This window comes from Mugil cephalus, chromosome 1, assembly GCF_022458985.1.
Source record: "Mugil cephalus isolate CIBA_MC_2020 chromosome 1, CIBA_Mcephalus_1.1, whole genome shotgun sequence".
Lineage (NCBI taxonomy): Eukaryota > Metazoa > Chordata > Actinopteri > Mugiliformes > Mugilidae > Mugil > Mugil cephalus.
In genome coordinates this window covers 50,338,118-50,365,646 of record NC_061770.1, presented here as the reverse complement: position 1 = coordinate 50,365,646, position 27,529 = coordinate 50,338,118, and the positions used below count along the sequence as shown (strand labels likewise).

Below are 27,529 nucleotides of genomic sequence, written 5' to 3'. Positions count from 1 at the left end.
TGTCACTTTTCTCTTTTCATTCTTTTTTCTTCTTATCACCATTTCTCCCCCTTGGTCTCTTTTTTTTTTCTTGCGTGCTCACTTTTCACTTGTTCATGTGTCACTGGGTTTTTGTTTCGCCCTGTCTTTCTTTTGGTCTCGTTTATTTCTGTCTTGGGTCACTGCAGCAGTCTGTCAGTGTGAGTGTACAGTCATGCTGCGCTGCAATCTGGTACTCGTTGGACGAACGCACACACAAACTCACTGTGACATGAATGCGCGGGGATACACAGCCCATGTGTAGCCTTCCGTGAACATCCACGCGGGTGCAAACACGCCCACCTGTCATGTAAGCGAGAGACGGGAAGAGCCCATGTCGTTACCACACAGAGGCAAACTCCAACAAACCTTCCTCCCTCTGTCTTTTATTTTTGACTTTGCTTTCAGTCTTCTTCTTTCCCTTTTATGATTGACCACATCTCTTTTTCTTCAAATCTTTCTGCTTATTCAGGTTTGTCAACTAGTTCCTATTTTAACTTTTCATTTGTGCATTGACATGCACAAATATCTTCACAGCACCATGATCAACTAAACTGGAGAAACCATAGACCAGCTGATGAGCATGACTGAGGAAAGACAAGCTCTGTATCTTTGCTTTCGTTATCCTAGCCTCCAAGGAGCTCTCCCTATTTCCACTTTTGAATGATGAATACAGACTGCTGCCACCTGTTGGTATGACGAGGTATGTCCTTACATACATAACGTGCGTTTCAGGTGGCTGTTGTCTATAGTCTTTGCAGTTTCTTTTAAGTGCAACATAAGTGCCACAGTCGGTCTTTGTTGCCTTTAGTTCTTCGGCGTCTTCTTCTTCGGTGGTGCTGTGACGTGGGCAATTATGGCTGTGATTTGTCCGAAATGCATTGCCTTGTTCACGTGACTCAGAAGCCAGATGAAAACGTTCTCATTGGTACACGCTCCTACACGCCATCTACTCGGATGTTTCTCTATGTTCTCTTCTGCGGTGCTTTCAGGGAAACTGTTGATCCACATTTATTGACTTCAACTCCATCATGAGCTGTTCAGTTTTACTTGCCATTACAGAGGAGTACAGAGCCAAGCTCAACATAGCTGGCCAGTCGCCACCTAGTGTTTTGGTGCATAACAATACGCAATAATAATGCTTTACCCTCACTGGCCACTCTATTAGGTACACCTGTCCAATTGCTTGTTAAGCCTAGTACATCTCTGTTTTAAGGTTGGATGTCCAACCCTGGAGAAGATGGGCTACAGCAGCATAAGACCACACCAGGTACCACTCCTGTCAGCTAAGAACAGGAAACTGAGACTACAGATCACACAGACTTGGACAAAATTGGGCAATAGAAGAATAGAAAAGCGTTGCCTGGTCTGATGAGTCTCAGCTCAGTCTCAGCTCAGTTTCAGCTGGATGTCAGGGTCAGAATTTGGTGTAAACAACATGAAAGCATGGATCCATCCTGCCTTGTATCAACAGTTCAGGCCCCGCGGTAGTGGTGTAATAGTGTGGGGGGTATTTTCTTCCAGCAGGATAATGCACCATGTCACAAAGCTCATATCATCTCAAACTGGTTTCTTGAACATGACAATGAGTTCACTGTACTCCAATGGCCTCCACAGTCACCAGATCTCGGTCCAATAGAGCACCTTTGGGATGTGGTGGAACGGTAGATTCTCACCATAGATGTTCAGCCAACAAATCTGCAGCAACCAGGTGATGATGTCATGTCAAGGTGTACTTAAAAAGTGGCCAGTGAGTGTATGTAACCTAGTTTGGCTTTAGAGGTAGGCAACAGCAGTAGGTGGCAGTAATGTACCTCCAAGCTGGTGCGCCAACTGGCTATAAACCCAAAAGTAGAGGAATGTAGGCAGTGGTAGGCTGTTAGATCCAAATATTGCTCATTTGGTGACTATTGACAAAAGACAAAAAAAAAAAAAAAAACAACATAAAATCAAAAAAAAAAAAGCATGGTATGCTACATTGCATTTTTATTCACTGTATATTAGATGTAAACTGGACCTGTATATTTTTTGAAAATTTTCATATAAATTTTTCTTATCTGTTTGGCCAAAATAACTTCCCTGCTGGGATCAATAAAGTGATCCTTAATCTTGAGTTTACAGGTAAGTGACAAAAACGGATATCAAGTCATCCCTAAATGGTAGGAATTCTTAATCAACGAGAATGAATTCAGTGCTCATTGTTTTGCACATGCGAAGCGGAGCAAGCGCCGCTTCATTTTGTGGTTACACAACATGTCTCCAATTACAAGATGCAGCCTTGTAAAGCTGTAATTATCCTCGTTAATGTACAGCAGCTACCCACCTACACACACACACACACAGAATAACCTGTCTACGTACAACAACATACTGTAATTGTTTTTTTGCGCCTCTGCTATCAGAGCCGAGCACACACCGTGGTACCTGTGCAACCACCTACAAAGTCTGAAGGAAGTCATAAACGAAATGTTCATGTCAACATGGGTGTACTTGGCACTGGGGTGCTTGAAAGCTTCCATACACAAACACTTGAACAAGGAGGGGCCTTTCTCTCGCATTCAGCTGTCCAACAGATGGCCGCAGACACCGCTGCTGATTTCATCCCTTATCAAAACACTCCAAACCAGAGGAATTTCTGTTGCCGCCACAAGAATTCACACATGCACAGTACAGTACGTGCACTCATACACATGTCATAAAAGCTGCCGCAGACACACATACACACACAAGGGCTTGTCTCCATTTTTAGAGCCTCCTCAGGGAAATGGAGTCTAAATTTAGAAGGTCATTTTGTTAAACAAATACAGCATCAGCTTGCTGGAGAGTTGTCAAAAACCCGCCGGCCGAGTGTTTCCGTCAGCCACGTGTTTATGTGTGTTAATTTATCTTCTTGCGGACGGCGCTTGTGCATGCCGAGTGAGGTTATTTTAACTTTGTGTTTTTATATAAACAATGAAGAGTAATGGAAGGGGAGAGGAGAAGTTAAGGTGAAAATGAAAAAAGAGAAACTTGGACACGGGGAGATGGAGAGGTGTGGGAGGGAGGGGAGTTCAGTTTCATTAGAATGGCAGCACACACTCTTTGAGTACGCTGCGTTTTGCAATAGTAGCTCTTTTGCTTGTGAAAGTCCCTCCAGTGGAACTTGTCCTAACAGTTCAGTATTTCATCACTTTGCATTTTCAGCTCTATTTACCAACCTGGCCGAGGGTCATCGTTTCATAACTGCTCCGTGTGCTTGGCTTTTGTAGTGAAAGAGAGCTTAATGTTGCTACCGCACCGCCACCATAAACGAAGGCAAACCTCAAACTCTCAAAGAAGAGGATCAGAACTAATAAAACTCCCAGCGGCGGATTGAAAAGTCGAGCAGGATCACACCTCCAACCGCAAAGCTCAGATCACTGATAGTGCCTCTAATCTTCTAGGTCAAGCCGTTTAGATCACCAGACTGTGCAGGATGAGTTTTAGCGAGCAAATCACCACAGCGAAAAAGCAGATTATATGGTCTAGACACGCGGAGGTCTGCTCCATCCATCACATTACCAAACCTGCTAATAACGGAGACAGTGTTGAGGGACGGAGAGAAAGGTCACCTCAGCTCACTTCATCTTTTCATGCGACAAGTAGTCGATCATCTTTAACTATGACACAGGCTCATTGTACACATTTGACATTAAACTAATGAAGATGTATGAGTGCACCAGTTAACCCAGTTAGGATAATTTCTGAAAAGGTCACAATGTTCTTCCCTTAAAAATGTTGCTACAATGCAACATGTAGTGTGATTTGTGGGTGGACTATTGTTTTTTTTTTTTTTTTTAAATGAAATGAAAAAGGTTGCATTTGACCAGTGCTTATTTACTGTAAACATCAGTACAGTTAGTCATTATGAAATGCAAATGATGAACTGTGTGTGGCGCTGCAAGAAAGGATATTTACCTTATAAAACCATGTTTTTTTATCTATGATTGCTCCATGCTTGGCATACGGCTGCTATTTTTCGACATCATCAGCATGAGCTATATGAAGTTATTCACCCACACATCAACTTTTCAACAATATGCATTCAATTTTATTGTTGGTGACTTTTTTCTATAGCTGCAGTGACTGTGTAGTCAGAAGTGCAGTACATACAAGACATTTCTGGTTACCAGAGATGGTGCATTCAGAGAACCCAAGTTAAATTGGTGACCCTCAGTTAGTAGCTGTCAAAATGACTGGCTGAAAGCCAGCTCAACTTTAATATTGGACATGAGGATGAACTGATTACAGTTTTATGGTCAAAGGTTATAGTCACTTCCATATGTTCTACAAAACCGTTTTATTAACTTCCCTCCCAACATAACATTTACTACATAATATTTGAGTTTGACAGATGTCAACAGAAACTTGGTTGATTGGTTGTGAAAGGGATACAAACGGGTCATAATTTCAGTTTTCATCTGCTTTCATTTGTCACTTGAAGTCTACAGTACAATACTTAATGTACTTGATTATTTATAGGTATTTTCAACCGAAATATCAGACTTGTAGAAATTTGGTGCCACGAGATGAAAATATGTAAAGTCATTGCAACCTTCATAAAATAATGTGTAGAAGACAGAGAAATGGTTAGCTGATGGAGGTGAAACAAATTGATGACAAAAGGGGGAAAACATTGAGGGAATGACGACAGAAGGCTCGAACGTCACAGTGGACGACTGGAGATGAATTGATCGACTGAGGACAGTAGGCGACTAAAAGCAGGGAGAGGGTTAAAGAGCTAGAGGAGGTATAAAGAAGAAATCATAGTGAAAAAAGTAGGAGGAGGAAGAGGTATCGATCTCAGTAGTAAACAGACAGCCTGGCTAAGAAGGAACGGTTGAAGGAGGATGAGATGGAGGAGTCATATTGATCTGAGGCAAAGAATGAGAGTTAATGGTGGAGTGAAAGGAAGGGAGAGAGCTGTGAAAGTAAGGGATGGAGAGTAATGGGAAAGAAAGAGAAGGAACTATGGCGTTTTGCTAAAATTGAAGGGAAGTGCAATCCTGTATCTGTTATACATGGAAGTGAAACAATTCCATGAATATGTTTTATGTTGTTTTTCTTTGTTTTGTCTCGTCAGCCATGGAATGTACAGATGGATATCTCAATTACCGGGCATTTATGTCATTGTGAAGAGTTACCAGAATTACTGCTTGACTATCTTCCTATTTTAAATACAATACAATGGGTCGTTATTGCTCAGACAGAAGTTCTTTATGAAAAATCCCCACACATGATGCGATCTGATTTCCCGACTGTTACAACATTTGTTTTCCTGAAACTTTAGCAAGAGATATTATAGAGGCTGTGACTCTGCTGGAGGCTACAGTATCTTGACCCAGTAAGCTGAAACTGCATTAAACCGAAGCCTTCTATTCTAACCACAGTAGCAACACGAAAGAGATTGTATCAGTTTTCGTCAATATGGATTTGTGGAAAATTTTCTTGGAAGTTGTTGCTGGTTGGCCCAGATGTTCTCATATGTACTTTACTGGGTCACTGACAAAGGCAGAGGACGTATAAACTTCAAACAATTTTTAGCTTCAACAAGCTACAAGTGATGAATGAAGTAAAAAAAATCCTGTTGCCTTTACACAGACTGTATATAAATATGGAGAACACATCCCATGAAAAATGTCCACTGGAATTGATGATATTTTCCTGATATCCTCCTTGCATTGGACTGCAGACAGTCACTGGAGGGAGCTCTATTTGCTTTAGCTTCATTTTTGTAGAGCTGTTCTGTCGTCCATCTTTGTTTATAGTCAAAGCTTTTACACATTTAGCTTACTGTCGTTTTGGACTGAGGGCAGACTAGACACCACATTGACTCGCTATCCCAATTTGTAGTAGAAAGTGATATTCCAAGAAGGGATGGGCATGTGCTGGCTGTTAGCATGCTAACTTCAGTTGATATCTCTTGAACCTGCATGTAGATCTTATTTTCTTTTTATATATTTTAAACTTTAAAATTGAAACTTGTAAGACTGTAAGGCACGGAGGCTGTTGTCTAGTATGGTGATGATACAGAAAATGTATTAAACAATGAGATATATTAATCTTAGTGTATGCAAATTATCTTTAAAATCACATCTTCATAGTGTTTTCATAGATTTTTGCATTAAAAGCAAGTGCATCGTCCTCATTAATTCCTGTATAATTAAATAAATGCATGTATTAGGGTCAATATGTTAATGGTTTTGAGTGGAACAGTATTCTAATGTTCTTTGTTCAAATTAATGGGTTAACTGCTCTGTGGATCTAAAAGTTATGAGACCTAAATAGAAAAAAAGAGTCTCTGAAAAAGTTAGTGAAGTAAAGGAAATGTACACTACCCACAGGTAACTGTCTTCCCTATAGCAAAAAAAAAAAAAAACGTTGCTATTCAGTTACAGTGCACAAATGAAGTGTTGTTCTCCACCACCTGCTGCCAGTATTCATCAAAACTGCATTGAATTAGATTTGAAAGGAACAAACCCACTGTGAAATGAATTTTTATTAGATGACATATGATTGACAACAGCAAGGAGTGTTCTCATTTATAAAGAACATGCACAAACTGTTGAACCTGAAACACTTCTTCTTCTGTTCGATCTCATCTTACAGTCTTCCACTTATGCAGTGGACCGGTCTAACAGTCCTGCAGGTTTTTTTCTGAGAGGGAATAGACCTACAACATGGCTCCTGTAACATCAGGCATGGTTGTCATGGTGAAAATCCAGGGATGCTAAGTTGAACTGTTGTAATGAAAGAGGAAAAAGTCAACTGTCAACTCATGTAATCTCCCAAAGTGCTGTAAATGTGAAGTGAAAGGGGAAACAGCATTGTGGAGGATAAAATATCATCAATTCCAGTGGACATTTTTCATTCTGCATTGTTTGAATGGTGGTGATAGGTTAGAGTTAAGGTTAGGGGCTCAAATTAATATTAAGAATTCCCAGTCTCATGACACAAATTACGAGCAGAAATCCTGAATAAAAAGAAATTTTTATTACCTACCTCTAAATCAGTTGTGACTCATCAGAGAATGGACATGTTCCTCCTGAGGGTGTCCTGTGGTGTCTAGCAACAGGATGTTGGGGCATTTGAGCCCTAAAGGGTCGAGGAGGAGGGGCCTCTGTGGATTACCCCACAGATACTTGATCAGTCTGGGATCCAGTGAATTTGGAGGCCAGGTCAACACCTTGTGCTGTTCTTCATGTTTTTTGAGTTATTCCTAAAGTGTTTTTTTGTGTGTATGTATCAGGTTGCATCCTGCTGGGGATGGCTTCTGCCATCAAGAAGTGACATTGCTATGGGGTGGGGGTGTCTGGTCTGGTCTAGGTGGATGGTACATGTCTAAGTAAAATCCACATGAAAGTCAGGTCCAAAAGTATCCCAGCAGAACATTGAATTGTCACAAGATCATTTAAATGTTACTTTCTTCTCCTGTCTGTGGTTTTAATGTTGTGGTTGATCTGTGTACAGGAGTATATAGTACTACTAAAGCTGAACTAATCTGAACTTAGAGGTGACAACCAATGCGACTGACTGACATATTATGCAGTTCCTTAGATTTACTGCAGGAAAACACAACACTGGACACAAATTCATTATTCTGATATGAGTCTCAGAGCATCAGTCCACTCAGATGTTGCCGTGCTCTATTTGTTATTAGAGTCAAATATAGAGAGGTGATGGCAAGAAGAGCAAGGTCTGTTTTAAACACTAGCAATATATTTATTCTCTGATTGTTCCTCTCAGAAACATTTGGGTTTGTTAATAAACAAGAGTGGTACTTTGGCAACCAGAGCCTGGAATGTCCACTGTGGAACAACTGTCATCTACAAAGAGATGGACGACGAGCTAATCATGTTGAATGTAGACAATGCTTAAGAGAATGGACAAGCAAACAATATCGGACTCAATTATGTGAAATAAAGATACCTGACCTGTAATCTTGCCGGACTTCACCCCTCACCCAGCTGATCGAGAAAATGTATTATAATTGTAAACTGTGTCTCAAATAATTTGAGACACAGGAGCTTTTATTGTGGTGATATATTTATCCCAGACTCAGTTTTTGCTGGAGAGAATGATATGAGTAACGTCTGTAGTGATTTGGATGGTTAACACTGGAATATGTGGGTGTGTTCAGGGTCACGAAGAGTCGCAGAAACAGCTCAGTCATTCTGTAATTGTAGTCATAAATAAAGCAGAAACTGGTAGGAAATGCTACAAAATAACAATTTCTCCTGAGCAGTAATAAAGCTGTCGGTTAAAAGCAGAAGAAGCTGTAGAAATTCGGATTTGGTCGCAATCGTGACATTTCGTGACAATTTCAATGAAAATAATATAAAAAGTTTGAAGGAGCATGAGGCAGAATTCTGTTGACAGCAGCAGTCTGAATAAAACTTCAGGGGAATGAGGCAAGAAGGCAGGAAAAGCCCCCGTGGATTGCCGTGGAAATCACGCCCACGACAACGACACGACCAATGGCACAGATGCGGAAACAGTAACGGTTTTATTTCTGCCTCCATATTCTGTCTGCCTATGGATCTGTGTGCGGGTGTATCTTTGTGAGGCTTTAGACTTCTTTTTGTGGCCCCAAACAACTCCTCACAATGTAAATGATTTAATTGTAGTTCTCTTTGTTTAAGGTTAAGTTTGCACAAAATAAATGAAGTTATTGTGATGTCCTCTGAAGTGATGGAAACTCAGTGTGTTTTTCCTGGAATACTAACAGTGCGGAGGCTTTTTTCAGAGCTTGACATGGTTTTGGCTAAATATTACAAATGAGTTGGGGTTAGGCACTTAGTTGGGATGGTTAGGTTTAGGGGCCTGGGAACGCATGTGCCAACTCAAGGTCCTCACAAAGACACAAACGCGAGCATGTGTGTGTGTCGCAAATTCCGATGGGGAGCGACATCACAGCTTGACAGCGCTGGGACGCATCAGCTGAATAGTACACATGTACTCGCAGCTCCCTGCACTCGCGTTCCTCTCTCACACATCATCGGCCAGATTTACTTCAGACGTGCTGTCGTTTGGCCCCTCACACAGATGACGCGCGCGTGGGCTCCCACAGTTGCAGCCACGCACGCACATGACCCTCAGACGCATGCGGCGTGTGTGAGCGCGAGATTAAACGGGGCGGTGTGACCATCAAGGATAATCAGCAGCGCAGCGACACGCGCAGCCACATATTCAGATCTGCTGATCTCTTCCCATCTTTGGTCACTTTTAACTCTGATCCCTCTAGGGTTCACCATATTTTTTGTCTCTTTTCCCTCCTCTACTTCCCTTCCTCCTTACAGCCTGTATATTCTGCTCTCCATCCATCTTTCCTTTTTCTCCTGCCCTACCTTCCTCCCTCCTCTCCTCTCCTCTCCTCTCCTCTCCTCTCCTCTCCTCTCCTCTCCTCTCCTCTCCTCTCCTCTCCTCTCCTCTCCTCTTTCCTTTTATTCTATCCTTCTGCGTTCTTCTCTTCTCTCTCCTCCTCTTCGTCTTTCCTCATCGTCTCTCTCCCTCTCACCCCTGCGTTCTCCTCCCCTCTCCTATCTCCTCCTACTCTCTGTCCCTGCTCCACCCAGATGTAATGACTCCTCTTGCTTTTCGAATGTTAAAACCCTTTATTTGCATCACTGTTCGCTAACGGTGCAAAGAAAAAAGAAAAAAGCGAGATTAACATCACAAATCAATTACAGCGGGGACAACGTGCTAATCGCATTGACACATTAAGAGATCCTTCCACCTCTCCTCCGCCATCCGTGTCTTTCTGGCTCAGGGACTGATCTGTTTGTTTGCCTGCTTGTTTGTGTGTGTGTGTATGGGAGGATTATGCAGCATCAGAGCCAGATTTGGTCCGTATGCTCCCAGGCAGCCCTCTCGCACACACACACACACACACACCAGCAGATTATGTGTCCTCCGGTGCACAAACCTGACAGGCACGCGCCAAAAAAAACGGGATGATATTTTCGAGAAACGTGGCTAAACTTGAAGGAGGGGTAGGAAGTGCCCGTCTGTCTCCGTCCGTCTGTCCATCGCAGGCGTGATGGAGTGTCATCTGTTTCTCTCTGGCTGCACATATCACTGGTGTGTGTGTGTCTATTAATAAACGCACAGAGGTACATGAGACAGGATGTGGTCGCCATGGTGCAAAGTCCTCCCACGCCTTGTTCTGAGTCCGTTGTGTGTGTGTGTGTGTGTGTGTGTGTGTGTGTGTGTGTGTGTGTGGTCAGACGTTTTGTTTATGCACAGCAGATGATGCAGGCTGTTCCTATTTTAAATGATCCATTTCGATGTGTTTCTCACCGTATTTTTGGACAGTAGTTATAAAAAAAAAAGCGTAATTAAAGCTGTCAAGGGCAGAGGGTTAACAAGCAAGCTATGCACACACTGGCACGAGTGCAAACACACACACACACACATAGTCACACAGGAAAACCTCGTTCACTTCCTGTTCGATTAACAGAAGAGAACGCGTCCAGGTGAAAACAGTGATGAATTGTGTTCGTGTGTGTGTGTGTCATTATGTTTCCGAGCTCAAGGTTGATTTGAAAGTCGTGTCTGTTACCATGGCAACCCTGCATGCCTTTGCATCATAACTTATGCCGGGAAGCAAAAAGACGAAAATGTATAATTAGGCATCATGTATCAACACTGATGCGTGTTTGTGATGCTCCGGCAGCGTTGGACGTGTTGTGTTTTGTCCCCCACTCGTGCGGTGCTGCACAAGTGTTTAAAACAAATGCATTTATCGACTCTAACACTCCACAGAGACATGAGTTTATTATGAGGGATTTGTATATCCAAACAGTCAGCCCAGCGTGTGTTTCTATTAATAAACCAACACGCACGCACAGCTGGGGAGGAGGTGAAGATTTAAAGCCAAAGTCGATACACACGGCAGCACTCGTATCTCCCTCGCCCTCTTTATCTCGTTCCCTTTGTTTTTTATTTTCTTTCTCATTTCCTCTTTTCACACTTTGTTTTCATCCCTCTACCTCTCTGTTTCACTTTCCATGTACTCGGTCACCTTGCCTTTTCTCCCGTCCTCCCATCTCTTTCCCAGCCTGCCATCTGCTGGAGAAACGAAGTAACTGCGGGTCTTTTCCAATCACGGCTGTTGACATTGGGGCGAGCTTCATTTGGCATTCCGACGAGGTCCATCCAGGAACGGCGTGGCCTCGCCATTACAAAAACAAGGCCGCGTTTGGAAAGGTCGGGTGGCTCGGTGTCTGCAGCAGACGGCGTGCATCTGTTCTAATTAGTTCTGGTAAAGACACACCTGAAAGTGTCAGCGCTTCACTAATTCCCTATTAACAGCTGCTGGTCTAATCTTTGAATTTAATGTCTCAAAACCAGCCTGTTACTTTTTTTTAAGGTAATTTCACAGGAACCGTTTTAAAGAATTACCTTGAAGGTTATGCACCAAACTGAATACCTTATTTACAAAGAGTGCTGGCGCTGCACTAAATTAAAGGACTGGAGACTTGTAACATTGGCACAATCAGCCATAACATTATGATCACCGGCAGGTGAAGTGAATAACCCTGATTATGTGGTTATCATGTCAGTGTATGGGATATATCAGGCAGCAATGTTGTCCCCAGAGCTAGAAGCAGGAAAATGGACAAGTGGAAGCATTTGAGAGACTTTGAGGAGGGCCACACTCTGATGACTACTTATCAAAAGTGGCCTAGAAAGAAAGACAAGAAGAGAAGTGATGAACCAGCGTCAGGGTCATGGGATCAATTATTATGCAACACGTACCCTGATATATTTAAATTGGATAATATTGAGCTATTTGTGTGAGGTTGCAATTGATTAGAGATGCAAATATCTGGAAGCATTGTCCAGCCAGCAAAGTGCATAATATGAACATGTGGTAGTTTTGATATGACTGTGGGAGCCTCCTTCAGCTAGTACTAAACAAGCAGAATAGGTGGTGTTGCACATAGATTGCAATTGCGGTTTATTTTTTATTTTTTTAACCTTGGACTTGGGCCCCCTGGGACACGTAGACAGCAGTAAAGTACTTTACTTTACTGCTGTAGGTTTTTTACTTTAGTCTCTTCTCCGGGTTTAACAATAATTTGTTAACAAGTAACTAAAACTGAATAATAGCTTCAGATGTTGCAAATAAGTAGAGTGTTTATCGTAGTAAATACAGAATTATCGGTCCCTATCAGTGTAACATGTAAATGCACTGGGATAGGACAATGGGACATTTTACATGCATCAGCACTCATGACTTCCTTTCTCTGTAAGTTCCTCTGCAGCTGCTTATCATATCTATATATCATGGCACCCGAGTCAGTGGACGGGTTATGTGTACATTTTGTCCTCAAAGTCAGTGTCCAATTTTTACAACATTTAACAAGTGAAGGATTTGAGCCAAAGAACCATCTTGTGGGGTGTTCCTGGTCTGCAGTGGTTTATATCCATCTTTCACTTACCTGGGGAAGACATGGCACCAAGATACCCTATGGGAAGACGGCAACCTGGTAGAGATGTGGTGATGCTTTGGGCGTTCTGCTGGGAGATCTTGGGTCCTACCATTCATATGAAAGTCAACACAAGCCCAACACATGACTCAAAAGACTTGAGGATTTTCTGCTTCAGAGGTCCAGTGGAGTCCGTGCCATCAAAAAGAGAGTACCTACGCAATATTAGACAGGTGGTCATGTGTTTATTTCAAATTTTAAAATGGGGCTGATTCTTCTTCAGGAAAAGCCCAGAGTGAAATCTCTGTGGCACCTAATTAAAGTATCATGTCATCACCTTAATAAATTCTGTTCTGGAGCTAATGTGCAAACCAACCGTGTAAACTGAGAGCCGCCACACTAACACTGTTAATGGAGACGGGTCCGATTTTAATGAAGCGCCGTGGACTCGTGACGGCCCGCATGTTCCAGTCCGCCCCGTGTTCTATCAGGGGAAATAACGCAGCTCAAATGGACCAGAGGCAGATAACTCGCCGATGTCGGAGTCATTTCACATCAGTGGCTGCAACGTGGCTTATTAAAGACGCTAATGAAACACTCTGACCTGATTGTAGATTAACATAATTTCAGTGATTTGGAAAGGAAGGATGGGGCGGGGAATAAAGACAAGTTTTTTGAAACTTGAGGAGGGGCAAAAGGATGGAGAGAGAGACATGGAGACGGAGAGAGAGAATTGGTGTCAGTGAGTGAGTCTGCAGGGAACAGCATGTTTCTGCTCATTAAAGACAGAATGATATGCCGACTGGCACAAAACATACACACACACACGCACACAAAGGCACGCGCTCGCTGTAATTTGCCTTGGCAGAGGAGATGCTGATCTGACACTGAAAGCAGTCCGATGACAATGTGTAGGCGGCAGAGCACAGCTGTGAACACACACACATACAACCACACAGAAATGAATATATCTGTCTTTGAAATACTTTCCGTTGGCCTTGCATTCCCTTAGCCCCCTAACCCTAACACACACTCATAGTCACTCACACAAACTGGCAGGACATGAGTTTGTGTGATCACTTTGATGTTTCCGGCTCCATTGAACACACTGGTGTGCCATTAACCATTTTTGTGTGTGTGTGTGTGTGTGTGTGTGTGTGCTTGCTCATTGCCAGCCAGACAGGTTCTCCCAGTTCTATTTATAGCCTCAAGGAAGTAGGCTTGTTCTTGCAGGAACACACTTTCAGGTGTGTGTCATGCAAGGTAGGGGGAAAAGTGCACTCGCACTCTCCACCCTATCCGCCCTGTGTGTGGAGGGGGTGGGGGGGAGAGGGAGAAAGAGAGAGAGTGGTAGGAGCCACTTGAAAGAGGCGTTCACAATAGCACACCTGAGGGGGCGTGGCTACCTGACAAGAGACGTGTGAGAGGGAGGGAGTAAGATTGCATTGTTTCAGTATCTGCTGGTGTAAAAGGAGCTGTGGCAGGGTGTGTTGAAGAGCAGCGTAGAGTGAAAACTTCCAAGAAGTAGTCCTTTTAAAGAGACAGAAGGAGAAGATGGGGGAAAAACGATCCACGTAGCACAAAGAAAGACGCAAAAGTTCATAGGTCCACGCCTTTTCCACCTCTTGAAACCTGTCCTGAAGCAGCTAGTCCACAGCTAGCATATTCGCGAAGGAAGCAAGGTCACCAGTGGCCACAAATGCTAGGGTTGTGTAAGCCCAGCGGGTGCTGCATTGCACCCCTGTGGTTTCGAGAGGGGCAGCAGGACGATGGCCAGCTCAGCCACGAAGACCATCTGGACTTCAGCCACTCTGAAATCTCACAGGAGAGGCAGCTGGTGATAGAGGTCAGTGTGTTCTACCGACATCATATTTAGGACCCCACAAAGGATTGAAACAGGTGGTCAAAATGAGGATGTGGTTGTGTCCCATTTTAATGGTTACATTTGAAGGGACCTGGTAAATAGTAGTAGGTATTTATAGATGCTAGGAAGGACAAAGATCTCTGTTATGTGTTAGTCGTGTTCAAAGTCCGTGGGGTGGTCTCACTCTTGATGTCTTGCAAACATTTTACACCTTTGCCACCATTGAATCATCAGAGACAAGGCTGTTCATGGTCTGTTTTGGTTTTTGTCAATAAAATCCCATGAAAATCCAAACCAGTTCTCCAGACCGTCTACCAAACCTAACATCTCACCCTAAACCCTTAAGAACATGGGTTCCTTCTAGAGAAGACTCACAACTACTTTATTTTTTGAACAATAACACCCAAGTTGTTTTCTGTAATAGTTTCTTGGTTAAAATACTGAACAACAGTGAAGCTCTGAAAAAGATCAGGTTTTGGTTACAAGGATGCCCGTACTTGCTACAGTAGGAAGAGGATCAACTGATTATTGATTTTGGTCTTTTCGCAGTCTGTTGTCTGGAGGCTTAAAGTTGAAGGCGTTTAGTGCTGGATACTTGGAAGAGAGACAAAAGATGTCATTGTCCATATTTCCGGCAATACACAAGTGAAATTCATATAATTGTCCATTTTCAAAAACAGTGATTTACTTAGAAATACTGAAAAGTTCAGTGATCTCTACCAACAATGACTGTGAACAAGCATTGTGCTGTTTAGACTTATCATGTTTCATTTTAAACTAGAGAAGTTGTCAGTGGTTTAATTGCCTCTGCTCCCCTTCTGTTGTGTTCACTTATCAGTTATTGTTCATTGTAGTAGGCAGTAAACTGCAGGTAGTTCTCGTTTTTCTTGGCTAGCAACCCTGTCGGCACATTTGTCAAGTCACACAGGTTTACTGCTGTCTGAGAAATGAGGCAGATTCTAGTGATTTGTTGATCACGTTTTGAAAGTGTGAACGCTGAAGGTCAATCCTTCATGCGCAACAACTGTAAGCAAATTGGAAGGGTGAAGGTAGGCAGACATTGGTTTGTGTGTTTATATACTCAGTTGAATAGTTCAATGCAGCCTGAAGGGGAAAGAACCCACAAAAAAGGACGGAATAAAGAGTTAAGTGTGTATTTATGTGTATTTGTCGACATCCGCTTCACTGCTATTCTGTGTGTGTATGTGTGCACCTAGTCTACTGAGGCTGATTGTTGTGATTTGATTAGTACTGCTCTAATGAATTCACTGATCTGTCTGATATCATCTCTCGGCTGCAGAGACAATCCTCAGGATGCGGCTACAGTGCGGAGACTGACCTTTGAATATCGTATATACTGTGACCATGAAGTCCTATCTTCTGTACACGTTTGCTGATATTCCTCTGCGGACAGTAAAACTCAATTTAAAGTAGATGTGCATCACAAATTTCCAGTTTGCCTTAAGGAGCTACACAACCTGGATAATGCAGAAGCGACGTCTTCTTGATGCAGTCAGGACGTCTTAATCAATCAGAAAAAAGTGACCAAGAGAACATTATGTTGTGCAATAATTGCCCGAAGGAGGTGTTTATGAGAAGGTCACAGACCTTCTAGCCACATTCACACATTGCATGCATTATAATGTCCCTACTACAAGCAAATACACTCTGGTTTCATTTATATCACCAGTCCTCACTGCAATCCCGTTTATGTAGCTAACCTTTGACTGTGCCCCCGGGGTTGAGGAATATCTGTTTTTATTGCCTACAAGCTCAAACCAGATAAGATAAGATAAGATAAGATGTGATAAGATGACATAAGATGAGATGAGATAATACTTACGTTGTAACGAATATGACTTAATGCAAAAACTTGGTATTGGGCCTTTGTCACGTCAAGAGATGTGTTGATTCAACCTTATGGTTATTATTATAGTTATTTTATTGGCTGCAGTTGCACATACTTTTAATTCCCTTTGTGCTACTCTGTTTCTAGTATTAGTCTAATGTAGCGCACATAGACAAAACATTTGATAGACGTGAGATGGCGGTAGTTATAGTTTGTGTACCTACTAAACAGACTGCTGATGGTTACTGCATTGGCGTACATACAATCACAGCCACTGATTTGAACATCTGGTGGACAGGTAGAGGTTCAGTGGCATTTGTTTCAGACCCAAATGCTTTTACATTACTTCCCTGCTTTAACCAACCATTTGTAGCTAAAACCCCAAGATTCAAGCACTGATTTTAAACTCTTACCTTGTTGTTTTCTCGTCATCTCATTGCTCAAATATATTTTCATCCTTGCTGAGAAAGGTAAGCTAGCTTAGTCTGACGTTAGCGACAACTTTATGGGATTGAACCCAGCATCTTCGTAGAGAGACCTAATTTCCAGTGCAGCCACCGGCCTCTGTAAAGTTTCACACCTAGATTGCCATATCCTGAATTGGGTCTAACTTCCAGTGCGTCCTTCGGCTGTATCAGTGGTTGCTATGTTATTAGCTGCTTTCTTCAAACAAAAACACTCTGATTAGCTTCTTGACTGACAGCTCCCGTCGGTGTTGCTTTGGCAACCACGGATAAGCTTGATTGGTGGAATAGGGTTGTTGCACCTTGCCGTTATCGCAGACGTGTCGGGAGCCTCAGTCAAAGGAGACCTTTACACCTTCTCGTTTGTGTGTTTCTATCTTTCTTCTTCCTCCTCTAGGTTTGCCAGTTGTTTAGTTTTCTTCTCTTTTATGTCGGCTCTCCAGAGGCCCCGTTTGTTGTAAATCCTGCATCTAACCTTTTTGTGTTGTTGAGTCCCAGCTCTGTTTATTCTTCCCATCTCCTCCTGCTAATGATGCATAGCATGAGCCTATATATAATTTCTCCCACCATCAATCCCTTCCGCTTCCTTTCTTTGTGTTCCTCTTCGCCTTTTCTTTAACAGAGTGACAATACGAGATTGACTCTCCCTCAGGGAGTCAAAGCACATTTCATCTAACAAATAAACAAGCACTGCCAGTGCACAAGGAGCTGTATGTGCCATCACAATGCGGGATGTCTCGCGGTGGCACATGTACACAAACACACACTTGCGCTGCAAGGGAGAAATTAGATTGTGATGGAGCGATGAATTACATTTATCACTGGTTCAGTGGCTCTGCCTTGTAGTGCTCCCCTGTTCAGACAGCCAAGGCCGCTACTGCAAAGGCAGACGAGCAGAAGAGGAAAGAAGAGAAAATTAAGATGGGGTGACATGAAAATGAAACAGGAAAAAAGATGTTAAAAATATAATGGAGCTATAAACAAAGGCAAACAGATAAATGTAGTTACATGTGAAGAAGACAAGGACAAAAGAAGGGTAGGAAGAAAAGAAAACCTCCTACAATCTGTGAAGATATTTTTTTTTCTTTAGCAATTGTAGCAAAGCAAGACCCCAGACTAGCAAGTGAGAATCAGTACAGCACGGACACCGCCCTATTAGCTGTCAACCCATCAAAGGAACCACATTCCATCAATGAAGATTAAATTACCGCATAACAGAATGAACAGTAAACCACAGTCCCTAGAGTCTGCTGCAATTCTTACTTTTTCCATTTTTTGTTCATGTACATTCTGTCCTGTTAGTTACTTTAAGCTACAGTGTAAGTTACAATTAGTCACTACTAGCGAGCTACTATAGATAGATCTGTGTGTTTGTAATATAACTCATCAAACTAATGAAGTTCAAATAAGTAAAAATTAACAAAGAAGCTTGACAATAGGTATTGTAGGCACATAAGTGAGCAGGTGCACTAGCTAGCAGCTAGCTAGCAATTTGATGGTACTTCATTCAAAAATGTGCACCATTTTGGATGTTTGTGCCAACTTCCTGCACTTGCATGATATTTTTTATTTGCATAACATTTACATAAGAACATATTAACAAATAGTTTGTTACTATACGTTTTCTTCTAGTTCTTGAGATGTTAACAGTTCTCTTACATTTAAATTGGATAATCTAAACTTAACTTGGTAGTTAGTAAGATTTGGTTTGTGGTTTGGGTGATTGATGATCTAAAATTTTTAGATGTGTTGCTTTGCCACATACAGTTTCCGTTTCTTGCCATCAAAATTAACTATACTCACACTTTATTTTTTCATCATCTTGTGGTTGTCGACATGGTAGTTGTAATGCGGCTCATTGAACCTCCTGTCTGAGACTTGAATTTTCCCTTTAGGGCAGATTTTCGGATCATGCTCCGATCCAGAGAACCTGCCAAGTTACTGTTGCACCAACTGCTCTCAGGCAAGCCTGTTTGGTTTGAGAACTTCAATTGTTTACACTAGAAAAACGACATAGCATGTTATGGAAAGCCCCATAAAGTCTTTTGTCAGTGCTGGTCTTTTAATCCGCCGCTGATTCAGAGATAACAAATACAATATCCTTTTTGGATGTCTTTCACTTTTCTGTGTGGTGATCCTTTGTCGTAGTGTAGTCACGGTTTGCAGAAATAGTTTACACATCAATAAAAGCCCAACCCATCTACTCTTTAACTCTGAGCACTTTTAGTTTTAATGATTCTGGAATTTGGGCCTATCGTTTTCTATTTTTCTGTTCAATTTACTGTAGAAAAAACAAAATGGGACCAAAACGATCAGTCAGACAAAATGACTACTCATAATTTCATTTGCCTCCACGCAGGGGTGTGAAAATTACCCATTAACAGAAAATGATGTTTGGAGACGCTCAGCAAAACCTTTTAAAACCAAGCTGCAACTTTTAAACACACTGTGAACCTTTGTGCTACAAAATTTCTCAAATGCGTTGTTTATCTTTATCCACGGGCTTGGTGCCTGCGGTTTTGCAAGCATATTTGTTAAGCATGACGTTGAGATATTTGATTGTTAGATAACTTGGTTTACATTCTTCTGATTGCAATGCAAGTATTTCTCCTGAAGATTTTCACGTAGAACCAGTATGATTAGTCAAAGTTACACTTTGTCCCTACAAATGTGGCTATACAACACTTCCGTACTGTATGTGTGGAAACCTCATGTAGTGGACATTGGTTTCTGCAGGTAACACATGCAGAGGCGCATGGTTATCGTCTCTATTGGAAACTTGTCATGAAGGCAGATCTAATGAAAGTTGCCATGGTGATTCATGCAGGAATGTTGCTACATTAGGCGATACACGTGCAGGTATGACCCAGTGATAATTACAAGATTGTACCTGTGAGTGTGTGTGTGTGGTGGCACCGGCGTCTGTCACGAGAAATAATGATCTCCATGGCGACCCCCGATGTCCTATCTCAAATTGATTACCCATGGTGCATTCTGTCCTCTCAGGGAATGAGTGCACGGTAAGCAGAGGCGGGGGGATAAAGGACAATAGTAGTCACCACAGGAGAGTCAGCAATGACTTGCAGCTAAGCAAATTCAAGTATTCAAATTAAATCGTGCATGCTGGCCATGTAAATGATTTCCATACAGCCACGCATAGCTGCACTCCTACCTGCTGCATCGCCTCATCGCTGTTGTCTTAACACTATCGCTTACATCCAGATGTTCCATGACTCTCTCAAACCTTAGAGAAAATCAGTAAAAGGTGTGTGAAAATGCACAAAAACTCTGTTATATATTTTTTTAGCTTAATGGTTCTGTGCTTGCTGTCACGACAGCCTCATCTTTTACTGACAAAGGCAAGCTGTCCTAGTGACATTATTCAAGTGGATCTTCAATTCTCCAAGAAGAGTAGCTGTGTTGATAAGTAATTCAAAGGATCTGGATGGACTAACGCTAATTTCTCTCTCCGTTTTTTCCTGCTGTCTCACCATAGAAAAGCGTGAAGGAGGGAACCCTGTTAAAGCAGACCAGCTCCTTCCAGAGATGGAAGAGGAGGTACTTCAAACTCAGAGGGAGGACTCTCTACTATGCCAAAGACTGCAAGGTAAAGTTTTTTTTCTTTTTTTTATATTTTTAAGTTTGTGTCAGAAGTGGGATTAAATGCAGCTGAATATAAATGCTGATGTTCGTATTTTTTCCACACCAGTCCCTGATTTTTGATGAAGTGGACCTTTCAGATGCCAGCGTGGCTGAGACCAGCACCAAGAACATCAACAACAGCTTCACAGTAAGTTAAAGACAGACTTGTAAAATAAATTAAATGTTTATCGAAGCATTTCAGGGTTTCAGCTTAGAAAGGCAAATGATGAAAAATAGATCAGGTTAACCGAGTAGCATGGGTCTGTGATTGGCAGTAATAATTGATTAGTGAACTTCCATGACGTTCTTGAAGAGCAGTTTTGAAGCTGAGTGTGGCGTCTCGGCTGTCTCCATCTTGGTAAACTCCACCTACCTCCGAGCTAATTCTGAAATGGTGGGACATGTAGCATAAAGTTGTCATGTATGAGGAAATAAACTATTACAAACAAACAAATACTATGTTTGTTTGTAATATAAAGTTGGACATTGAGCTCAATTTGAAGCCAGCCTCAAGTGGCCATCTGAGGAACTGCAGTTGTTGGCACTTCAGCTTCATTTTCCAGTTAATGCAGGTGGTTGCTGCTCAGTCCAGGGGGAACTTCAAGCTTCTCTGAACAATGAAATTTGATGACTTATTTTGTAGTCGCATCATCAGATCAAAATTGAATTTGTCCAGACTTTTCTTTATAGTGGAGCTCCCATCAGTCTCAGTTTTTTTTTATTTAGAAAGAAACTAGCAAATGTTAACATGCTGTGGTGAACAGCCCTGTGTTAGCATTTAGCTTAAAGAACTAAATCCTCACCAAGCTGCTAACATAGCACAGACAGCATTGTCCCAATGTTGTTCTGAATGATGGATGAATGAAAGAAACAGCTAATCTCCCATTTTCTTTCCCTCTCTTTCAGGTGATTACTCCATTTCGCAAATTAATGTTATGCGCCGAGAGCAGGAAGGAAATGGAGGACTGGATCTCTGCTCTCAAATCCGTCCAAAAATGGGAAACCTACGAAGTTAGTGCCCCCCCCCCCCCTTTCTTCCATCATTTATTCTGTTGGCTGATGTCTGATTGAACTGGGCCAAATTCACAATCATTTGATAAAAGCTAGTCATGAGGGTGTAATTTATTTTGATGAGAGCTGGCGTCACACCTCGGTTCTTCCTCCATCTGTTCTTCTCAAAAACAACCCGTCTGACTTTTTCTTCATTTTCTGGAGGAAGATACACTCTCCTATGTTTCTGTCCCCTTATTCTCTTATATGCTTCTTATTTCAGCTCTTTGCCAACAGATTGATGTGACTCATAAAATCAGGACCTCTGCTTTAATAGGCTATAAAAAGCTGAAGACTCACAAGCTGAGCTTATATTCTCTCAGGTTTAAGGCATTTGGCGTTCCTGACTTTTACATTAGTCCATTTAGGGTTTTAGTTAATGTCCTTGTCTCATGCGTAGTATTCTCAGTTCATGTGCTAGCGAATGATCAGACTTGAGCTTCAGCTCCCTGTGCACCTTATCAAATTGTGGGTTTGACTGTACAAACTAGTAGCTTCAGTATCATTGCCCTAAGGCCACAGGGTTTAATACTTACAGTTAATGTTGTTTTCTCATCCTTGTACTCATGCTTCCTCTGGCTGTTGAGCTCAGCATGAAATGTAAAAAAAACATTTGCCGGAATTTCTCCTCCCAGGCCTCCCTGTCACCCTGATGTAACACTCAGGATGTCATGTTCTTCCATATTTCTCCCTCGACAGGCCAGTCAGTTCAACATGGAGCATTTCTCCGGGATGCACAACTGGTACGCCTGCTCGCACGCCAGACCGACCTTCTGCAACGTCTGCAGAGAGGCGCTGCCAGGCGTCACCTCCCACGGTCTGTCCTGTGAAGGTACGTAGACACACACGCATGCTCGCCCCGGGTGCTACATTTGTGCTCTTAGAGTCGCACATTTGAAGGCACATTCATTGGAACACTGAATCATGAATTCCTGAGGGCTGATAACTATGTTTTTAGCCTAACCAGAGAAATAACCTTTGTTAAATGTGACCATTGAAAGTGAAGCAGCAGGTTTATAGCTTCTTACTAGAAGCGAGGCAGTGCGTATTACAGGTTTGACGCACTGACACCTTGGAGGCAGTTGTGAAGTCATTTCCTTGCCTCCCTCATATCAGCAGTGAAAACTTCCACTCTACTTTGAGAATTGAATTTATTACCACCCAAATACGGTGAGATACATTGTCGGTGAGTCGGCGTTGGTTGGTTGACAGTTCAGCTCATCATTAAAGCATTTCAAGCATGCCATAGACTCCAACTATGATCTATAAGGCTTGTATTGGCCAAACTGATGCTACTTTCCCGTGGATACGGGTGGCGCCATCTTGCCAGTTTGGAGCCAGAGTTTGTGCAGTGTGGCACAAACTCATGGAGCCACATTATAAAAACCATTGTTGAAAAAAATAATTTGCCGTCTATTTAGTGTTTTGGTACAGCCTAAGTCCCATCCACTATCATGGAAGGGGTGGAGCTTATGACCTATACTTCAGCCTGTCACCAGGGGGAGCTGTACTTGCTTTGCCTTGATTTTTTAGGAGGTGTTCTGCCATCCGTCTTTATTTACAGTCTATAGTTGTTGCCTCTGTTTCCACCTCCTCCACATCCCACCCCATGTACCCAGCAGTCTTTGCTTATCCTCTGTTTGCCTCAGGCTTTCCACCTAGCACAGCGAGGTCCCATAATAGAACACGTTAGAATAGCATTAGAATGCACAAACATACACATCGAGAAGTTTGCTGAAGTTGTTATATGAGTCAATTTGCTCCATGTGTCACAGTTACTTCAGCAAAGCACGTTGTCCTCCGCAGGCAGATGTATATAAGCTGTGATTAATTGGTCCAACTCTTCATCTGTATAGAAAACATCATTAAATAATAATATAAACCTAATAATAAATACTAAATAAACCTTTACTACTCACAATGCTCGTGAATTATAATGTTTCCACTTAACTGGTGCTATGGAACATGTTTTATTAACACCAATATTACACACTGTTCTTTATAAACACAACTTCCCTGTCACGTTAAACCAATTTAAACAGTGTGCAATATCAACAACCTTGACACATGCTTGTTCGTGTCATTTGAAGCGTTGCCCAACATGATATTTATTCTCCTGTCCTCTGCAGTTTGCAAGTTCAAGGCTCATAAGCGCTGCGCTGTTCGCTCCACCAACAACTGCAAATGGACCACACTGGCCTCCATAGGAAACGACATCATTGAAGATGAAGAAGGGGTGAGAGATGAAGCCATAAAATGCATTTTCTCTTCTTGACCCATTATCAGCCAGTTTAAGCTGCAATAACAAAACAGGAAATTATTGGACATTATTTCAATTAATGTATTAAATGTGAATAGTAAGTCACGTCTCCGGTCCCTTGCTGTTTTCCCATATTTCTCCAGGTGTCGATGCCTCACCAGTGGCTGGAGGGTAACCTGCCAGTCAGTGCCAAATGTGTGGTGTGTGACAAGAACTGCGGCAGCGTGCGGAGGCTGCAGGACTGGCGCTGCCTGTGGTGCAAAGCCATCGTGAGTGGCATTGATTTCAGCCTCTGTCCTGTCAAACCCCATTGCGTCACATCACAGTTAGTCTTTGTACAGGACATCCCCTCTAGCTGAGAGTTATTTAGGCTTTCACATGAATTGGGAATCGTGTCATTGTCATCAGACCCATCCATGTTGACGAAGTCAAGTTTAATGATGTCAAAATGATTCATTTTGTAATTCAGTCCACAGACCAAAAGTGTTTCCTGTAAATACAGCACCTGTCTTTTATCCAAAGTTGTATGACTCATAAGTACATAACGCACACATAAAATGAATACATTCTGAAAAATAAGTTCTCATTTTGCTCGTCTTTCTGGCCCGGAGACGTGCTGATTTATGCACCGTAAAGTTCAAACATACGCCCAAATTGTTCAGTGCTCTTGACTCCCTCTCTTATGAAGACTCAAGGTCTGAAAAGTTTACCCGAGTCGTCAGAGTAATGGGATGGCAGCAGAGATCCCCGAGGGGAAGGAGTGATGGGAGGACGGAGAGCTTAAAATGAGAGCTGAAATGAGCGCTGGTGAATTCCTGTCAGCTCCAGGGTGGCTGGGACTGACCCGACGCTCTCACCGCCCCGAGCAACACGACAATCATTTTCCTGTGCAAACATATTGACAATATTCATTAGGTCTTTTACATGTTGGGTTAGTAGACCTGCAGTTTAACAACATGAACAACATGGCGCGCATATCAACAAAAAAATCGTTTAATCGTTACAATAGAATTAGAATTTGTGCTCATTTTCTAATCACAATGGTACAGAGGATTATCGCCCAACTCTATAGGTCCTCTTGGCCTTTACAGTCTTTCAGCTCATGATTATTATTATTTTTTTAACTTTTACAACCAGCAGCTCTGCAGTTTTAAGTTTCTGACACTTAAGGACATATAGATATAGCAGCCATGTGGTGAATACATTTTTTTTTATTATTATTTTTTATTTAATTTAGAAGACTTGGTTATTTTCAGCTTTAGGACATGGTGGAGACCAAAAGCAGAGCTAAAAGGAAACTGAATCTACATTTATCAGATGGACAGAAACACAATTTTTCATTCATTCATTTTTCATTTCGTTCAGTAAGAACACTAAAAAGATCAGTTGTGTCGTATCTGTTTTGCCAGTCAGGTTAATGTTTGACTCTACCCTCTCCTGCTTCCTTTTTTTTACTTTCACTTTCAACAATGGCTACTGAAACTTTCGCAGAAATTTTGATGAAAGTCATACAAATGTTTGTATTTCCGAATCTCCTCAGTTAACCTTCGTGTGCCTTTTTTGATCCAAAACATCATCAATCAATTTGGTTTTTACTATTTAGAAAAAGAAACTGACATCTCATGTATAAAACAATGATGGAATGAAGTAATCTGGAGGAAAATTCCAATGGTGTTGACTTTTAATACACAAACTGAAATACACTCTGTACTCTTTGCCCCTGTTCCACTTAGCAAAGGCTGCATTGTTTCTCAGTGTTTAGTGCGAGTGCACATGGATAATGCAAAGTCTTACATCCAGTCCACACGCACGCACGCACGCACGCACACATGTGTGCACAAATAAATCAGAGTGGCATTTGTAAAGGTTACAGAACTGGCATTTGGTGGGTTTCAGAGGGATGCGATGACCTTTTTTGCTTTCCACTGAAATATAGAATTACTATGGAGACCACTGACTCTGTATGTGTGTGTGTGTGCGTGCGTGCGTGCGTGCACATTTGCAGGTCCATAACAGCTGTAAAGAACAAATGGGGAAGGTGTGTCCCTTGGGTCAATGTCGAGTGTCGATCATCCCTCCCACTGCACTTAACAGCATCGACTCGGACGGTGAGACACCTCTTACACCCACACACAGACATGAATGTATGTGGACACACACACACACACACACACACACACACACACACACACACACACAGGCTCTTCATTTCTTAGCGTTGCATTAACAGTAGGTTAAAGGTTCAGTGACGTCACCTTACAGTGCTAAAGGTGTAAGTCCTTTGAATGCAGAGGCTGTTAAATGGTGACTTGGCTTTTCCTGCTGACACTGATGCAGACATTGAAGAAAGGTGGAATATTTTCAACATATTTAGCAAAACTTGGGCAGCATTTTTTGTTTTTATTACTTCATGATTTCTTGTAATCTAGCTCTCCATTCATATCCAACCTTCACAACCTGGACTGTAACATTTGAACTTGATTCTATGAGCTGGAAATTCATTCTGAGCCTTTTTAAAACATGTTGCATGTATTCCCAAACCTTCCTCTCAGGTTTCTGGAAGGCCACCTCAGCGTCGTGCTCCAGCCCTCTCTTGGTCCTGGTCAACTCCAAAAGCGGGGACAACCAGGGCGTCAAGTTCCTCCGCAAGTTCAAGCAGCTCCTCAACCCGGCTCAAGTGTTTGACCTGATGAACGGAGGACCGGAGCTTGGGTACGTGGAGATTTTCCTGAACTATTGTAGCAGTTTGGTGTATCGCAGATAACTCCGCAAGCAGTTGATTTTGTTCGCAGCTGGTGGAAATAAATAAAGTCGTTAATTAAATGATAGCTTTGCTCGTGGGTGTTTTTCGAGTTCACCATGACCCATTTCATGCACTGTGCTGTAATTTTGCGACCTGCCTGTGACATTTCGTGCTTTGTGTCCTCCTCTTTCTCTCCTCATCCTCCCATCCCATTCGCTCTAACCTCCCCCCTCCCCTCCAAAGCCTGCGCCTGTTCCAGAAGTTCGTGACGTTTCGTATTCTGGTGTGTGGAGGAGATGGCAGCGTGGGCTGGGTGCTTTCAGAGCTGGATAAACTCAACCTCCATAAACAGGTGAGAGCGACGAGGTGGCGGAGGAAGAGGAGGAGGGAGGAGGGGACGGTGATGTAATCCTGATGTGGAAAGGAGAGTGCTGGAGAGCAGCAAGTGTTAAATAAAAGAAAATCTAGCAGAATTTAAGATAAAACCTTTTTCACCTGGGTTTTAGAGACTCTTGTGATTGTGGAAATCACTAAGCACGGGTCAGGGAGATGTCAGAAACAGCTTTTCTAATCTGCTTATGTAAACTAACTTATCGGTGTGGAATGAGTTTACATTGACATTGAATGTCATGCGAATTAAACACTTTTTTTATTCTAATTTATTCTAATTTAATTTTGATAAAGAAATGTCACGTCAAATTAGTCTGGTTCAGTTTGTCACATCAAACTGAATAGATCAACCTCTTGAAATCCTCCTGAAGGGCCCAGCAGAGTGCAAGCCGATTTATGCATATTTTATTATTTCCCCTAAATGCTGGTTCCCACCACCCACTGAGGAAAAGCTCAGTCTGCTCTGATTGGTCAGCTCCAGGCATGTGGCACAGCTGGTGAAGTAGAGAAGTAGGGACATGAAAGTTCATTGGACAGAAAAGTAGTATACGCCCCCGAGTGCAGAATGAAGTCATCAAAATTTTCCAACTGTTTTCGGTGAAGTGACAAACTCTAAAATACCATGAAGAACACTTAAAAAGGACTTTTTTTGTCAGTGTTTGGTCAGATACAGGTGCAGACGGGATTCATAGAGTGATGCATAGAGTGGATATATATATATAAATAATACATTCAAATTTATTTTTCCGGTAAACTACTTTTGTGCACATTTGTGACACCAAGCAGTGAAGCATTTG

General features: G+C 42.2%; 1 protein-coding gene across 2 annotated transcripts in view; it reads left to right on the top strand.

Annotated features, from left to right (window-relative positions):
- Window positions 1–27,529, top strand: part of si:dkey-172j4.3 (diacylglycerol kinase delta) — a 73,916-nt gene that overhangs the window by 26,852 nt on the left and 19,535 nt on the right. The window contains exons 1-10 of one of the 2 annotated variants that reach the window (XM_047583040.1): window positions 13,923–14,316; window positions 20,144–20,254; window positions 20,357–20,437; window positions 21,196–21,300; window positions 22,039–22,171; window positions 23,469–23,575; window positions 23,743–23,868; window positions 25,605–25,707; window positions 26,152–26,311; window positions 26,586–26,694. In XM_047583040.1, coding sequence (XP_047438996.1) covers window positions 14,170–14,316; window positions 20,144–20,254; window positions 20,357–20,437; window positions 21,196–21,300; window positions 22,039–22,171; window positions 23,469–23,575; window positions 23,743–23,868; window positions 25,605–25,707; window positions 26,152–26,311; window positions 26,586–26,694 — 1,182 coding nt within the window. In that variant the 5' untranslated portion in view covers window positions 13,923–14,169. Of the gene's footprint in view, window positions 1–13,922; window positions 14,317–20,143; window positions 20,255–20,356; window positions 20,438–21,195; window positions 21,301–22,038; window positions 22,172–23,468; window positions 23,576–23,742; window positions 23,869–25,604; window positions 25,708–26,151; window positions 26,312–26,585; window positions 26,695–27,529 lie in introns of those variants that run through there. The other variant, XM_047583031.1, reaches the window with a different exon arrangement.